This window comes from Ceratotherium simum, chromosome 2, assembly GCF_057802395.1.
Source record: "Ceratotherium simum simum isolate JZ-2026a chromosome 2, ASM5780239v1, whole genome shotgun sequence".
Lineage (NCBI taxonomy): Eukaryota > Metazoa > Chordata > Mammalia > Perissodactyla > Rhinocerotidae > Ceratotherium > Ceratotherium simum.
In genome coordinates, this window is record NC_141901.1 from 18,578,026 (window position 1) to 18,592,059 (window position 14,034).

The 14,034-nt window shown below is 36.5% G+C and overlaps 1 protein-coding gene across 7 annotated transcripts in view; it reads left to right on the forward strand.

Moving 5' to 3' along the window:
* Positions 1–14,034, forward strand: part of SMG7 (SMG7 nonsense mediated mRNA decay factor) — an 82,951-nt gene that overhangs the window by 46,948 nt on the left and 21,969 nt on the right. For 6 of the 7 annotated variants that reach the window (XM_014783357.2, XM_087438813.1, XM_014783356.2 and 3 more), the window contains 6 exons: positions 5–122; positions 2,182–2,314; positions 8,953–9,124; positions 10,324–10,395; positions 11,260–11,410; positions 11,770–11,905. In XM_014783357.2, coding sequence (XP_014638843.1) covers positions 5–122; positions 2,182–2,314; positions 8,953–9,124; positions 10,324–10,395; positions 11,260–11,410; positions 11,770–11,905 — 782 coding nt within the window. Of the gene's footprint in view, positions 1–4; positions 123–649; positions 706–2,181; positions 2,315–8,952; positions 9,125–10,323; positions 10,396–11,259; positions 11,411–11,769; positions 11,906–14,034 lie in introns of those variants that run through there. The other variant, XM_087438814.1, reaches the window with a different exon arrangement.

The following is a 14,034-nucleotide window of genomic DNA, read 5'->3' on the forward strand; positions in this document are numbered from 1 at the left end:
TCAGATTCTAAGCTGGGTCCAGCTGAGGTCTGGACATCCAGGCAGGCTCTGCAGGACCTGTACCAGAAAATGCTAGTCACTGATTTGGAATACGCTTTAGACAAGAAAGTAGAACAGGATCTGTAAGTATTATCATTTGGGATGTCCCTGTAAAATCAAGAATCTCACCAAGACTTTAGAACAGAAAAGAACAATTTGATTGTTTCTTTTTAACCTATCTCAGAGTAAGCTTTTTCAATGAAAAGAAAAAAAATTCTAATACTTGTGATTTTTTTAAACAAAATATTTGACCATTGGTATTACTTTGGATACAGTCTTAGGTGTCAAGAGGAGAAAATGTTTAGAGTTGAATTTTATTAAGGTCTTTAGGATATATCATAAAAACAAATCTGTATATATTTCAAGTACTAAGGAGGCAGTATTTGGATTCTCTGTATTGTATTCAGTCCTACATTTAAGCCATGATTCGAAAAAAGAAATTCAAGAGTAGGCTTTAGACAAATCTTTCTTTGGTAAATGTGATTCTATAAATTTCTCCCAATGGAAAATGTGTTTGCATTGTAAGGAAAGTTCTTCCTTTTAATCAAATAAATAGGTATTTCCTTTTTTTCCCCCCTAATAAGACTAAAGAAAGATTTTGTATATTTAGGCTATTCCACTCGTTCTTTCTGTGAGGAGTGAAATGGCAGATGACCAGATTCTCAAGTGAGTAAATAAATGCCTTTCGTGGAAGGCCTTGCCCTGCAAATTGGAACAGGGACATTGCCTGATGGAAAATTAAAAGTCAATTAAGAATATTCTATTTGGGAATGCCCATTACCCTAAGTTTTGGTGAAGATTAGTTTTTCCTGTCTTCCACACCTTTCTTGAATACTTTATATTTTTAGGAAATCTAGTAATAGAGCTTAATCACAACCACTCAAAATCCATACCTATGATATTAGAGTCAAGGATAAGATGTCATCAGAAAGGCTGAGGGAGTGATTGCCCTCATTAATCATTAAAAATCCTAGTGCTCTAGAACCTCAAAAGTTGACATGGATAAAGAATTAGGTACTTTCCAGGTAGGTCATAAACCCTTTATCTGCATTTGCTTCCTTTAATCAAGCCAGTAATATCTTCTCTCAATCCTAGTTCTATTTTGTTTGTTTTTTTTTCCCTTTGATTTCCAGGTTAGAGAGGGAGTGACTGTATTTCACCGTAACTGAATTTAAAATGATTGTCTATACACCCTGATTAATGAAAGTCATTTTGTAACGGGATTTTGGTATGCCATATTTCAGCATTGTGTTGTTATTTTAAATAGCCAAAATTGAAATGTTAAAAAATGAGCTTATACAAGCTCTAAAGACAATACTAACTCCAAGAGAAATAAACCAGCTATTAAATAGAAATAGAACTGAAGGGCCGGCCCCATGGCTTAGCGGTTAAGTGCACGCACTCCGCTACTGGCAGCCCGGGGTTCGGATCCCAGGTGCACATCGACGCACCGCTTCTCCGACCACGCTGAGGCCACGTCCCACATACAGCAACTAGAAGGATGTGCCACTATGACATACAACTATCTACTGGGGCTTTGGGGCAAAAAAAGGAGGCGGATTGGCAATAGATGTTAGCTCAGAGCTGGTCTTCCTTGACTAAAAGAGGATTAGCATGGATGTTAGCTCAGGGCTGATCTTCCTCACAAAAAAAAAAAAAAAGAAATAGAACTGAATGCTGTGAGAAATAGATTTTATGGAAATAAGAGATATGGCTTAATATTTACAAAAAATCTTTTTTTCCCTATGCATGTCATTTGATAGAGTACACTGAATTATTTTTTGGCACAATGTATGGAAATTTGTGAATAGCTTACTTTGATCTTGCCACTGTAGTTCTGATTTTGTACTGGGATTCTTAAATAGGCTGTAACTCTAGTAGCTCTAAAACATTAATAGCTGAAGCCACAATCTGAGTATTCAAACATTTGGTAAGTGTTGACTAAGTTCAGTTGGATTCTACTGCATGTCTAGTCTTGTTCAAAAGGGAACATAAAGTTATTTAAATCAGTGAATAACTTTAATGCAAGTTTACTGTCTAGTGTTAATAATTATAACAAACAGTTCTTTCTTGTTCTCAGGGGGACCAGTGTCTGCCCAGTGAGTCACTGCTATACCAAATAGAATTACATTTTGTTTTCAGCTGGAATCATGCCTTTAAGAATCAGATCACAACACTACAAGGCCAGGCAAAGAATCGAGCAAACCCGAATCGGAGTGAAGTTCAGGCAAACCTTTCTCTGTTCCTAGAGGCAGCTAGTGGCTTCTATACTCAGGTGAGTTTCTGCATTGTATACTGATTTTCCTAGAATTAGTGGTGAATATTCTCTTTGTACACATCTTGTTTATATAAGCACTTTGTGTAACCACTATGTGGGCCATCCAGGAGTTGATCACCTATAATCTCAAATGAATGAAAATGTCCCAGATCGTTTACCATAACACCTTTCGAACAGTGAAGACTTGACTCTTTAAAAAGGTTGTTATTTCAACTTAAAGGTTGGAGGTGTAACTATGTGAATAGATAAAGGGTAGTGAGAGCAATGCCATAGTGAAACAGCAGAAGTAGTCAGTTACAAGTGGTATTAGAGCAAATGTGAATTTATGGGTTTGGGTATAGTCGTTATGAAAGTAACAGTGGTGTTGTGCCAGGTAGGAAATAGTCAAAATTTGTGATATCAGTGAGTTTTCATAGTATTATGTATACGGTAGAATTTATCTGGAGCTTCAAATGCTATTAAACTGCCTAAGAAATGGATGAGCTTTTCCTCATTTTGAATAATAAGGTATTATTCATCGTCCTCAGAGACTTTCCTTGTCCTTAGTTACATCCTGATATAACTTCTAAATCAGACAAGGTAAAAGAATAAATAAATCTTTTTTCCGAACAATTAATTTTCTTTACCGTAAACAGAATCCTTTAGAAAACTCCGTCTTATCCATTTGTAACAGCATTCATAATTTAATTAATAAAATGTTTGTATAGAAATTCTCGTCTTATACTGACAAGACAAGGTTTTGAGGGTCTTGCACTGAAAGAAATCTTTGGCCCGTTCTCTCTATGCTGCTGCTTGACCTGTGCTCCTTGTATTTTGGCTCCATTTTGGTTGTACCATTTCTTTGAATGAAGAAGAAGAAAAGACTCTCAGTGTTGGAAGATGTTATATAGTTAGTCAGCCATCATCTTCAAGAGATTAATTGTTTTACTTAGATTAAAACATTAATCACAGTTCATTATTGAAAGAACTCGTGTGGTTCTTATTCTCAAAATTTATTTTCAAATTAATGCTAACTTTTAACAATAGAAGTCGATACTTCTGGAGAGAGGGCTTGTGGTATGCCACTAACTAGTCCTTAAAGCAGATGTTAAAGATAATTCATTTTACAGGTAGCTGCTATTTGTAAAAGCCTGCTATTTGTAAGGCACAATACTAAACACTGAGGGAGATGGAGGGAAAAGAGATAATCTTTATCTTCAAGGGACTGTCAAGTCTAAATGAGGAGATGGATACATTAGTAGATATGTTTTTTCTTTCTGATTATAAAAATAATGCATACTAATTTCAAGAAATTTGAAAATTATAGAAAAGTCAAAGAAATTTTTATTCATCCTCCCATTCAGGATAAATTACCACTTTAATTTATATCTTTCTGGTATTTTTATACTTTTGTACATAGTTGTACACATCCAGTCTTGTATCTGCTTTATAAACATAGTGTAAGTTCTTTCCTGTATTGTTAAACAGTTTGATAAGCATCTTTATATATAAAGCATTTTCTCTAATATTGGATTATTTCCTGAGGACCAGTTGTTCATGGGATGGTCAGTGAAATCATTGGATGAGTAAAGTTTTAATACTGTTGATACTCATTGTTCTCTTCCCAAAAGGTTATCATTTATATTTTTATATTTCTATCAGCAGTCTTTGCAAGTGTCTGTCTTGATGTACACTCGCTAGTGTTAAGTATTTTCAATAAAATTGAATGATTAAGTGAGTAACAAACTTGATAGATGAAAATAATTTTTCATTTAAAATTTAATGTCTGGATTACTAGTGATGTTGAACTTCTTTCATATTTTATTAGATATTTGTATTTTATATAAATCATCTATTCATTTATTTTCCCATTCATTCAGCACCTAGTTTTTCCATGGTGATTTGCCTAAACTCTTTATATATGAAGGGATATTAATTTTTTTCTATTATTTTTGACAGGCATCTTTTTCTCCAGTTTCTTCTGTTGTTCTTTCATTTGATTTAGGGTCTTTTTTTTGAAATACAGATAAATGGTATCAGGTTGGTGTGTGGTTTTTTGGCAATGCAGTTTTTCCTTTGTCCATAGATCAGTGGAAATTTAGTAATGACAATAATAATTATATTTAAAGAAACAAATAGATACTACAATTCAAATCTTAAAATTTGAATACAGCACCAATATCCTACAATAGAGTAATGATTGAATATATTATAGTACATCAGTTAAATGGAAATATGAAACTATTATAAATGATATTTATGACGTTTTTTTTGTTTTTTGGTTTTTTTTTGGTCGGGAAGATTAGCCCTGAGCTAACATCTGTTGCCAGCCCTCCTCTTTTTGCTGAGGGAGATTGGCCCTGAGCTAGCATGTGTGCCCATCTTCCTCTATTTTATATGTGGGACGCCTGCCATAGCATGGCTTGATAAGCAGTGCGCAGGTCTGCATCCGGGATCCGAACCTGCAAAACCTGGGCCGCAAAAGCAGAGCGCGCAAACTTAACCACTACACCACTGGGCCAGCCTGATGAAGGTTTTTTTTTTTTTTTAAAGATTTTATTTATTTATTTTTTCCCCCCAAAGCCCCAGTAGATAGTTGTATGTCATAGCTGCACATCCTTCTAGTTGCTGTATGTGGGACTCGGCCTCAGGATGGACGGAGAAGTGGTGCCTCGGTGCGCGCCCGGGATGCGAACCCGGGCCACCAGCATCGCAGTGCGCGCACTTAACCACCAAGCCACGGGGCCGGCCCATGAAGATTTTTTTAAGAAGAGAAAATTGTATTATTGTTAAGTGAAAAATCATGATATAAAATTATGTATACTGTTTGACTCTGTGTGCTAATTGAGTGTTCTCAGCTCAGTGGGGTATTAACAAAAATGGTATCTTTTTTTTTCCCCCAATCACTTCTTTCAGCTATGCTTTTGTTGAATTCTAGATTCCCATCAAAACATCTTGGGCAGATTCCATAGCATTCTGGTTGCTTTTAGGTTTTTGAAACATAATCCAGTTTTAAAACTCCAGTCTCCTTTCTGATTCAAATCTCATTTCCTTCCCCCATGTAGTAGAAACTAAAACTGTGAAGACAAGTAAAGTAGGGAGGAGCAGTAGGGACTCAGTGCAGCTGGCCCTGGTAGAGGGATAGGGAAGGCATCTACTTCTGCAGTACATTTTTATAATAGCCATTATACAGATTGGTTTGTTCTCTTGAAAAATGATTCTTATTTTTTATGATGTGATGTACATGTGACACGTTTCCAAAGGTTTAATTGGACATTGATAAATCAAACAAATCTGTAAGGAAGTAAAGCAAGAATTATCATTTTTATTGAAGGGGCATGATATTTGTTAAAACATTTTATAAGTAAGTGAATAATAAAATCATTTGGATGTCTCAAAATATTGTTTTATAAGGAAAAATAATATGGGTAATCTAATTTTGAAATTTATTTTTTGAAATATTTATAATCACTGATTTTTCCCCACCCGGATTTCACAGGCCTTGGTGGAACAGTTACAACAGTTGTAGAATGAGCATCAGTAACCTTGTTTTCAGATATCAACATTAATAGGACTTTTTACTTGCAGTTTTGTTTTTTCGGTTTGATAAGTGCAACAGTTAATGGTGTTGCTAACAATAATGTTGCATACATCTTTCTTTTTTTTTTTGGTGAGGAAGATCAGCCCTGAGCTAACATCTATTGCCAATCCTCCTCTTTTTTTTTTCCCAAAGCTCCAGTAGATAGTTGTATGTCACAGTTGCACATCCTTCTAGTTGCTGTATGTGGGACGTGGCCTCAGCATGGCCGGAGAAGCGGTGTGTCAGTGCGCGCCTGGGATCTGAACCCGGGCCGCCAGTAGCGGAGTGTGCTCACTTAACCACTTGTGCCACGGGGCCAGGCCCTCATACATCTTTCTTGATTACATGCAGTGCAGATTAAGCCACCAGACTGAGGAAGTAGACCAAGTCCAGATCATTGTATGACCTGATAGGCTAAGATGAGTTTTGAATTTTAATCTTAAGTGTAGTTGCAAGCCATTGGAGAGTAGGCAAGGGAGTAACACAGTAAGATTTGCCTTTTTAAAAGATTACACTGGATATGGATTAGCAGGGGTCAGGAATGGAAGCTAGTTAGGATGCTACTGTAGTAATGGAAAAAAATTGATGGATCTTTGAAGTATAGCCAATAGGACTTGATGATGGTTCGGACTGGATATGTGAAGTCAGGATAAGGGAAGAGTCAAAGATGACTTGAGTTATCTTAGTTCTCCATTCTTAGTGTAGGATGAAGAACTGAGGAACAGTGAAATAGTGTAATACAGTTTTCACAGGATAATTGCCAGCTATAGTTTTGTTCAGCTTATGAAACGTCTGTTTCTCTTCTTTGGTTCCACCTTGTTTCTGCTTCTAAACCAATTGGAAACTCTCACCCAGAATCCTTGAGCCAGTAGGAACTTCTCTGGTATTGCCACCTATAACTCGTGGGTTCGGGCAAAAAGTTCCACATGATGTTCTAACCATGTTTGATTTACTTTTCGTGAACATTCTTTTTCCTTCTTGATAGATGTTCAGCTTTGCCTAGTTTTCCAGTCAGTTCTTTCAATACCTACTGAGCTCAATGCTTTATCCTCAGTCATGTTTCTTCTTGCCCTCTTCCACAATCATCTGTTTTTGTTTTTTTCCGTTTTTTGTTCCTTTCTTGTACTTCTTGACCTTTATATTCCCTGCCTCTAGCTATTCTGGGCATTAACTTGTTTACCCAATTTTATATTAGCAGATTTCTTGCCCATTACAAATGTAGAGGTATGAGTAAAGATGAAGTAGATAATTCCTATGCTTAGTGAGAAAGGGTGACGGAAGTTATATTCAGTTATGGAGGTGGTTTTTATCTTAGGAAAAAGGTGGGACATTTCAAATCCTTCTGACTTGGGTCCTCAGGGTGTCTTATTTTGTCCTGTGAATTCTGCACGTGTTAGAAAGAGTGGTGATAGAATCAAGATATTTCTAACTCTGTAACCTTAGTCAGATCACTTGATATTTCTGTTACTTTGATGTCCTCAGCTGGAAAAATGGAGTTTTCTACCTATATATGGTGTATTGCTACTAGTTTAACACAAGGATAAAGTGAGACAAATCTATCAACCTAGAGAGTGAAGTTTATTATAAATGTAGCATATTGTGGTGGCTTATGCTGTCTATCATGCTTAATACCTCTCCCTTTCCTCTCTCACTCCCCCCTCCTCCTCGCTCCCCCTTTCTCTTCCCCTTTCTCCCTCTTCCCTTCCCCTCTCTCCCCCCTACTTTACGTACCTGTCTTGCTCATTTGGCCATGAGCTCTTTAAGGATGCAGATTTTCTTATTCTTCTCTGTGTCTCTATTGCTTACCATGGTATCTGATACAATAACCAAATATTTGAATGAATGTATTTGTAAGTAAATATTTGAATGAATGAGAGTAGAGTTGAAGAACTGTGTGGGGGCCAAGAATGAAACTTGAGGAACAGGGTGGGAGGAGAAAAGCCTTCGAATGGAGACAGAAAAGGAATGATGGGCGAGATAAAAAGAACTAGAAAAGCTCAGTGATCAGCCATAAGATCAGCTGTTTTAAATGCATTAGAGAGGTCCAATAAGACGATGACTGAAAAATGTCCATTGTATTTGCTTATCAGATAACTGGTTGCCGTACTGACAACAGTTTCAGTAGAGTGGTGGTGGATGGTGGGATAGGAAGAGGGGGTTGTGTGGAAGCCGGATCATAATGGATTAAGGAGTGAATCAGAATTGGTAAAGCAGGTATGACAAATGTGGACTCCTTTGAAGGAGTTTGGTTGAGAATAAGAAGAGACATTAGAAGGTTGCTAGAGGAGGAATCTAGGGTCAAGGAAGAGTGTTTTGGCTCTGGGTTGTTTGTTTTTTTTTTAACTCGTTTGTTTTCTGTGGGCAATACTTGATATTTAAGGCCACAGCAAAGAAGCATGAGAAGTTGAAAGTAGATAAAAGAGTGAGGGGATGACAGGCAGGAGGCAGAAAAGAATGAAATAGGCATGCTTAGGCAGAGGAATTAGCTCTGACCAGAAGGAGGAGCCTCTCATACTGTAAGGTTAGAGAAGAAAGGAGGAAAGAATGAGTGGCCTGTGTGATGTCAGAAGTCCCTTCCAGATCTGTAATACCGTGAGATCTATTGCGTATGCAAAGACATGAACTGACCTTGGGCTTGAGAAAATACATCTCAAGAAACTCTTAAAGTCTGACAAATATGTTGGCTTGCATTTAAGTCAAATTTGTAACCAACCAATCTTAATGGTTTTTGTGTGTTTCTAAGAGGAACAGTAGATAGATAATTTCATGGAGTTGCTTGCTGAGTGTGTCTGAATATCCTATTCAGATAAAGTATTTTTTAAAAATGCTTGTGTTCCTTTTAGATGCACATCCTAGATTGCTCTAATAGTTGAGAATTCGAAAGAAATGATTTATAGTGAATGTTACTACTTATCCTACGAAAGGTTACCATATAATTTTCTTACAGTCCTCGCTCAGGTCTCAGCAGTATGTGGTATTAGGTACATATGTTAACGTATACAAACTTTACTGTTAGAGCACTTCTGACCTACCAGTTCTGACTTGATACTAAATCTTGCTCGTGTTTTCCTTTTAGTTATTACAAGAACTGTGTACAGTGTTTAATGTAGATTTACCGTGCCGTGTGAAGTCTTCCCAATTGGGAATTATCAGCAATAAACAGGCGCATACCAGCGCCATAGTGAAGCCACAGTCTAGCTCCTGTTCCTATATCTGCCAGCACTGCCTCGTCCACCTTGGAGACATTGGTGAGCCTTTGATGTGAAGGAATTGATAATACATTTATTCTTGTCTTTGGGGTAGTTACAGAAAGAAACTCTTTTCATTTAAACTGAGCATGCATACACAATGCAGATTGTCATAAGAAGAAACTGTAAAATGTATTTTAAGGAACTTAGATTTTTTTCAGTGTTTTGGGATTGACAAAGGATCTTGAAGGAAGTAACTTTCATTAAGATTTAAATTTTATTCAGTCTTTATGCAGATGTAGACAAATAATAAACAGCAAAAATGTAATCAAAGCTAAATTTTTCAAAGTGACGCCGTAGTATTTTCTAAATTAAAAGTCCGTACTCTTGGAATTGAGAGGTTTATAAATTACACTTGAAGCTAGATTGCCTTCTTTCTTTCCTACTCTTGCATTACAAGCTTGTTTTTGTTTTCTTTTTACAGTTAAATTTGTATTTCTATTTTATATATTTTATCTGGGAATGCTATGTAACTTACTTGTTCTTGTTCATTCCTTTAAGGTGACCTTAAAAAGGTTGTAAAACAAATTAACTATTGGATTATGTTTTGACTGTCCTCAAATAACAAGGAATGGAGAACATTATTGCTTTAAGTTCAAAGATTTTAGGTACCATGATGTCTTAAATCATTGGCTCCATTAGGGATCACGTCAAAGTAAGCACCAAGTTCTGCAGGGAGATTCAATGAATAGTGTATTTAGGTTGTTTTTGCTTTCAGTGTATTCTTTGCACACACATACTTAATATTGCAATAGGTATGAGGCATTTTTCAAGATCACTTTATAAGATATTGAAGAAATACATAATTTTCAGATCATATTGTATAGTGTTTTTTGTTTTGTTTTGTTTTTAAGTGCCATATAACTCACCCCTTCTTGTAGGCTGGCTCCAGGTCACCAGCATAGTCCGTAGTGGGAGCTGGTGATGCATGACACTGGAGGACCTGAAAATGGGGGCTAGGTAAGCTTTAAAATTGGTTACATGCTGAATGTCCCAAATAGGGAAGGCCAGATGGACACTCCACACATAATCCTATAGTTAATTTGTTTTAAAGTATTTCCTGTATTTAATGATCTTAAATTAATTTTAATGTGTTTATTATCTTTAGAATTTAAAACTATAGCTGTTTCGGAGATATTACCCTACTGGTGGTTTTATTTGTTTGTTTTTAAACTAAATTTTCCTTTTCCTCCTCTCAGCTCGATACAGAAATCAGACCAGCCAGGCAGAGTCCTACTATAGGCATGCAGCTCAACTTGTCCCCTCTAATGGTGAGTGGGCCTCTCATGTCAGCTTGTGGTTGACTAGGACACTTTATTCTTTATAGCAATATGGAAAATAACTCAAGGCTCTTCTCTCAAGTTTTATGGAAGCGAAAGATGTTGAGTTTTGGTATTGATTGTCATATTTTTCCTTTTAACTGTACATTCTATGTAACTGGAAATGAATTTTTTAAAAATAAGGTCACCGTTGTCAGTAAAGCAATATAAATAGAATATTCCCTAATGTGATCTAAAAATTCTTTCAACAACTCTGGCGTCCTTAATTACTTATAGAATAATTATCTCTTTAATTCCACCATTTCTCTCCCGAAAAATTATCTCTTATTACCTAAAAGATAGTGCTTTTGTATTTTGATGGCCCCCAAAATAGGTGTTAGCAGTGATTCTTGAATTAGAGAAATTACAGCAGGTGGTTGGTGATATGTGTCATTCTTGTTAAGCCATATTGAAATTCCTTTAGATTCTGAAAGGAGCTCCTTGAAAGCAGGGATGGCAGTGTTTCATGTTGTCTGTGGCTGCTTTCCCACTACAGTGGCAGATTTGGGTACTGGTGGTAGAGACTCTTGGCCCACAAAGCCAAAAATATTTACTCTCTAGCCCTTTCTGAAGTCTTATTTGAACTTACAGTGCTCTCTACCCTAATTATGTGACTTTTTAACCTAAATATAGTGTGTACCATCACTGAAGTGTGCTGTTTTATGTTATGTCCATTTGTAATGAGGTAGTCATGAGATTTACTTTATAAAATACTCCCCATTATTAATTTAAAGGTTTAAAAACTGATCATCTCTATTCTGATAGCAAGACTTTGTGCATCTTGGGTTACTTTAGAATCTTAACTTTCTCCTCTAGGTCAGCCTTACAATCAGTTGGCTATCTTAGCTTCTTCCAAGGGAGACCATCTGACCACAATTTTCTACTACTGCAGAAGCATTGCTGTGAAGTTCCCTTTCCCAGCTGCCTCCACTAATCTACAAAAAGCACTTTCTAAAGCACTGGAAAGGTAGGGTTGACTTTTCCAATAGGACTTTGTGTAACCTGGTAGCCTTCACCCCTCAAATTTGGGCATACAGGAAATAATGGCCAGTTACTTATGCTTGTCTTCTCTTCTTTTTGCCTAATTTTCTAAACATATAGATGTATCGTAATAGTTTTGTGTGTAGTCGTCACTGAATTTTGACCCACCAGCATCTGATTTGTTCCCAGTAGAGAAGTACAGGCTGCTAAATACTAACTGCTGAATGTGTTGGAGTTGAAAAGCTAGTCATGTACAGAATCCTCTCCTTGTGTGTCAGGTGCTCAAATAATGTATTTTAGCCATTTTGCTGCCTAAGATTCATGGAAATTTTTCTTTCATTTCAGCCGGGATGAGGTGAAAACCAAATGGGGTGTTTCTGACTTTATCAAGGCCTTTATTAAATTCCACGGTCATGTGTACCTGAGTAAGAGCTTGGAAAAGTTGAGCCCTCTTCGAGAGAAATTGGAAGAACAGTTTAAGGTTAGATTTCAAAAATAGAGAATTTTTTGTCTTGTCTAAATCAGGAAGCATAAGATTTGGAGGAGGCTGACTCCCAGTTGTCATTACTTAACTGTGAACTGTTGGTAAAAGTTAAATTTGAAATGTATGAAATTCTGGCATACAGCATCCCCTCAATTTAAACTGAGGTACCGTCTATATAAAGAAATACAATAGCAGTGGTTTCACTAAGTAGCTGCCATTTGGCAGAAAGTATCGAAGTGAGAAAAAACAACTCCTCCTCCTTCCTTCTCAGACCAAGCACCTTTCTTTCTCAATTTTGAAAGTACTACTTTTGATGGTTTCTGTATTCTTAGATATAATTCTGTTACCTACTTTACAGATATCTCCATTCTGCAACTGAGCTCATTGTTCTTTTTTTTTTTTTTAATTTAATTTATTTATTTTTTTTCCCCCAAAGCCCCAGTAGATAGTTGTATGTCATAGCTACACATCTTTCTAGTTGCTGTATGTGGGACACGGCCTCAGCGTGGCCGGAGAAGTGGTGCGTAGGTGCACACCCGGCATCCGAACCCGGGTCACCGGCAGCAGGGCGCGCGCGCTTAACCGCTAAGCCACGGGGCCAGCCCATGAGCTCATTATTCTTATTGTGCTTTGATCCATCAGGGTTTATGGTAGTTTGAAGGAAAGGAGTGAGAATTTCATTCAACAGGATTTTTTTGTTTGTTTGTTTGTTTGTTTTTTTTCTGGTGAGAAAGATTGTCCCTGAGCTAACATCTGTGCCAGTCTTCCTCTATTTTGTATGTGAGTCGCCACCACAGTATGGCTTGATGAGTGGTGCAGGTCCGCGGCTGGGATCCAAACCCACAAACTTGGGCCGCTGAAGTGGAGCACGCGAACTTAACCACTATGCTGCTGGGCCGGCCCCAACAGGAATATTTTTTACTAATTTGTATAAGGAAATAAAATTAAGTAACCTTTGTTGTATTTATGTATATGAAAGTGATCTTTTATTAGTATATTAAATTAGCAGTTTAAATGTAACATAATATATAAAATATGGGAGGAGTCAATTAAGTGTTAACTTTATTTTTAATTCATTTATTCAACAAATATTTGACTGTTGTGTATTAGTCACTGTTTTAGTCACTGGAATCAACGGCAAAGAAGACAGTCTCAAAGAACATTTTATATTTCTTGGTTACTTCTGGGTATCTATACACTTGGGGAGTTGTCTATAACTGCTTTATAGTTTTATAAGTATTATAAAAGTCATATTCCAGAGACTGTAAAACTTAGACATTTAAGAGACATATATTAGCTAAATATAGTCAGTGTGAAATAGTTTTTACAGATAATCATTTTTTAGTTGATACTTTTTATGTGCAAGAGATTATACTACATAATTATAATAGAAATAGTTTGTTTTAAAATAAGCTTCTAGAGTCCCCTTCTGTTTTCTACTTCTCTTAGTGGCCTGTTTAAATTTAGCCCATGATTTATAGAGGTGAAAAGAGCAACTAACTTTTTAATACCCGAGGCTATTCAAAGAAAGAGCAAGTCTAAATAGTTTCCTTATAAATTTTCAGATATATGAAGGATTCTTTAAAATAACGTAGCCTTGTCTTTCCTGAGGTCAGAACTAAAATTAAATCTTAAAATTTAAGTAGAGATCTGTAGGGGGTTGCTGAAGATTCTCTCTTTTAAGAGCTTAAAATTAACAGTTGGCTTGACAGTCATCTTTCTTGGATGGTTTAGGTGCAGTCCTGTTAATAGCAGGGGATTGGACTAGATGACGTCTTGAGACTGCTTCCAGCTCTGATTCTACTGGGGGAGGGGGTATCTACCTTAATGAGATCTTTTATCTGTAACTTATTCTAGTCTAGAATCTAGTCGTTTTTGCATTTGGTTCAACCTCAAACACTAATATTCTCTTCAGATATCTATTTCTGTATGTGAAGTTCTGGTGGGTGTATGTAGGCAATTGCTAAAATACACTTCTAAGTATCATTTCAACACTCTCAAGTTAAACATAGTATGAGACAGATCTATTTTAACCCTTACTGAGTACTGAAATATCAGAAGAACATTGTTGGAGTGAAATTTTAGCATAGTTGAGTAACTATTCAAAAATGTTTCTAAAGCATCTG